General features: G+C 49.6%; 1 protein-coding gene across 1 annotated transcript in view; it reads right to left on the reverse strand.

Moving 5' to 3' along the window:
* Window positions 1-289: 289 nt before the first annotated feature.
* LOC103734708 (olfactory receptor 1D2-like) overlaps window positions 290-2,246 on the reverse strand; it is a 7,655-nt gene continuing 5,698 nt past the window's right edge. The window contains 1 exon segment of the mRNA XM_008833775.1: window positions 290-1,251. Within this exon segment, the coding sequence (XP_008831997.1) occupies window positions 290-1,251 (962 nt within the window).

Consider the following 2,246-nt stretch of genomic DNA (forward strand, 5'->3'; position numbering starts at 1 on the left):
TTTGTCATTATGGAGGGTGAAAATAAACTCTTGTGTCATTTAAATCAGTACAAGTGGGTTTTTTGTTGTTGTTGTTGTTCCCTGTGGCTGACATGGATTCTCAGAGATCCAAGTATCTCTCCTAATACTTTTTTCTAATAGTGACATTCTTTCTAGCTTCTAGATGATGCTTCTCTTCTGGATGAGAAGCCTTCTCTTCTGGAAGAGGCAGGGTGGTGGTGTTACCCAGGGTCAGGCTCCTTATCCTCTGTTGTGGACCTGTCCAGACACCACCCTGGCACTCCCCACACTAAGAGGACTTTGAGCCCTTGCTGAGGAGCCTTGTTAGTGCCTCCTTCATGTCTTTGTTCCTCAGGCTGTAGATGAAGAGGTTCAGCATGGGGGTCACCACAGTGTACATGATGGTTGCTACAGTGTCCCGGGTGGAGAAAGAGCCTGGGGGCCGTATGTAGATCCCCAGAACTGTCCCATAGAACAAGGTGACCACCGATAGGTGGGAGCTGCATGTGGAAAATGCCTTGTGCCTCCCTTTGGCAGAGGGCATCTGGAAGACCGCCACAGCTATGTGGAAGTAAGAGACCAGGATGAGCATGCAGGGGGCCACAAACAGGACTATGGCTCCCAGGAATACACGTTGATTGACATGTGTGTCTGAGCAGGCCATCTTCATGAGCAGCTAAGCATCACAGTAGAAGTGGGAGATCTCTCGAGCTGAGGGACAGAAGGCCAGTCTGCTCATGAGGAGGGTGTGCACCAGGGAGATAAGGCTGGAGGATGCCCACACTAGGGCCGCCAGCCCCCCACAGAGCCTGGGGGTGATGCTGCTGCAGTACTGCAGTGGGTAACAGATGGCCACAAATCGGTCCAGCGCCATGGCAGCCAGCAGAAAGGTGTCCACATTGGCAAAGGAGATGAGGAAGTACATCTGGGTCAGGCAGTGGGAGTAAGAGATGGTCCGTGTTCTGGCCACGTGGCTGGCCAGGAGCCTGGGGATCAGGTTGGTGGTGAAGCAGAGGTCAACAAAGGAGAGGTTGGCCGAGAAAAAGTACATGGGGGTGTGTAGGTGGGGGTCAGAGCCGATGGCCAGGATGATGAGTGTGTTCCCAGTCATGGTGACCAGGTACATGCGCAGGAAGGCCCAGAAGAGCGCTTGTCGCTGCTCTGGGTCATTGGTGATGCCGAGTAGGAGAAACTCACTGACCCCAGTCTCCGTTCTCCTTCCCCCTGGACATCTTGCAGCTGTGTAGACTCCTGGAGGGAATAGGCTGAATTGTCAAGGAGAGCCAGACTTGCTGTGTGCTTAGAATCAGATCATAGCTCGTTTGTAATAAGAACTGTAGTTTTCTCTATGTACTAATTATTCGTGTGTGTGTGTGTGTACATATGTGCAGGCATTCTTGTGGATACCAAAGGTCAACTTTGGGCCTCAGGACTCCATCTACCCTGTCTTTATTATTTTTAATTAAAATATTTTATTTATTATTTTTATTTTGTGTGTATAAGCCTGCATGTATGTAAATACCCCCATGTTGTGCAATGCCTGCAGAGGTCAGAAGAGGGTATCAGATCCCCTGGAACTGGAGTTATAGAGGGTTGTTAGCTGCCATGTGGGTACTGGGAATTGAACCTGGGTCCTCTGTAAGAGCAGCCAGTGCTCTTAAACATTGAGCCATCTCTCCAGCCCCAGTGTCTTTATTATTTTTTAAAGATTTATTTAATTTTAATTATTTTTGTGTGTGTATGAGCACGCGCGCGCGCACGCGTGTGTGTGTGTGTGTGTGTGTGAATATGTGCACGTGAATATAGGTGCCTGAGGAGGCCAGAAGAAGGCACTGGAGCTGGAGTTACAGGTGGTTATGAGCCATCCAACGTGGGTTCTGGGAACCAAACTCAGGTCCTCTGGAAGAGCAGTATGTGCTCTTAACCTCAGAGCCGGCTCCAGACCTCTACTTTGTGGTTTTTTAAATGGGGTCCCTTTCCCATCTAGAACTTGCTGATTCCACTAAGCTGGCTCGCCACTGAGCCTTTGGGATCCTCTTGCCTCTCCCATCCCCAGCACAAGCATGTCCACGCTTGGCTCTTTTTAGTGTGGATTCTGGAGTTCGAACTCAGGTCCTCATGCTTGCATGACAAGCACTTTACCAACTGAACCATCTCCCCAGTCCCACAATCACCACTTTCATGGTGTGTATTGTGCTTTAAGTGCTTATTGGCTTTAATCAGATTAAGAGATTGCACACACTCTT

This window comes from Nannospalax galili, unplaced genomic scaffold (genome assembly GCF_000622305.1).
Source record: "Nannospalax galili isolate Female #2095 unplaced genomic scaffold, S.galili_v1.0 scaffold1877, whole genome shotgun sequence".
In the NCBI taxonomy this organism is placed as follows: domain Eukaryota; kingdom Metazoa; phylum Chordata; class Mammalia; order Rodentia; family Spalacidae; genus Nannospalax; species Nannospalax galili.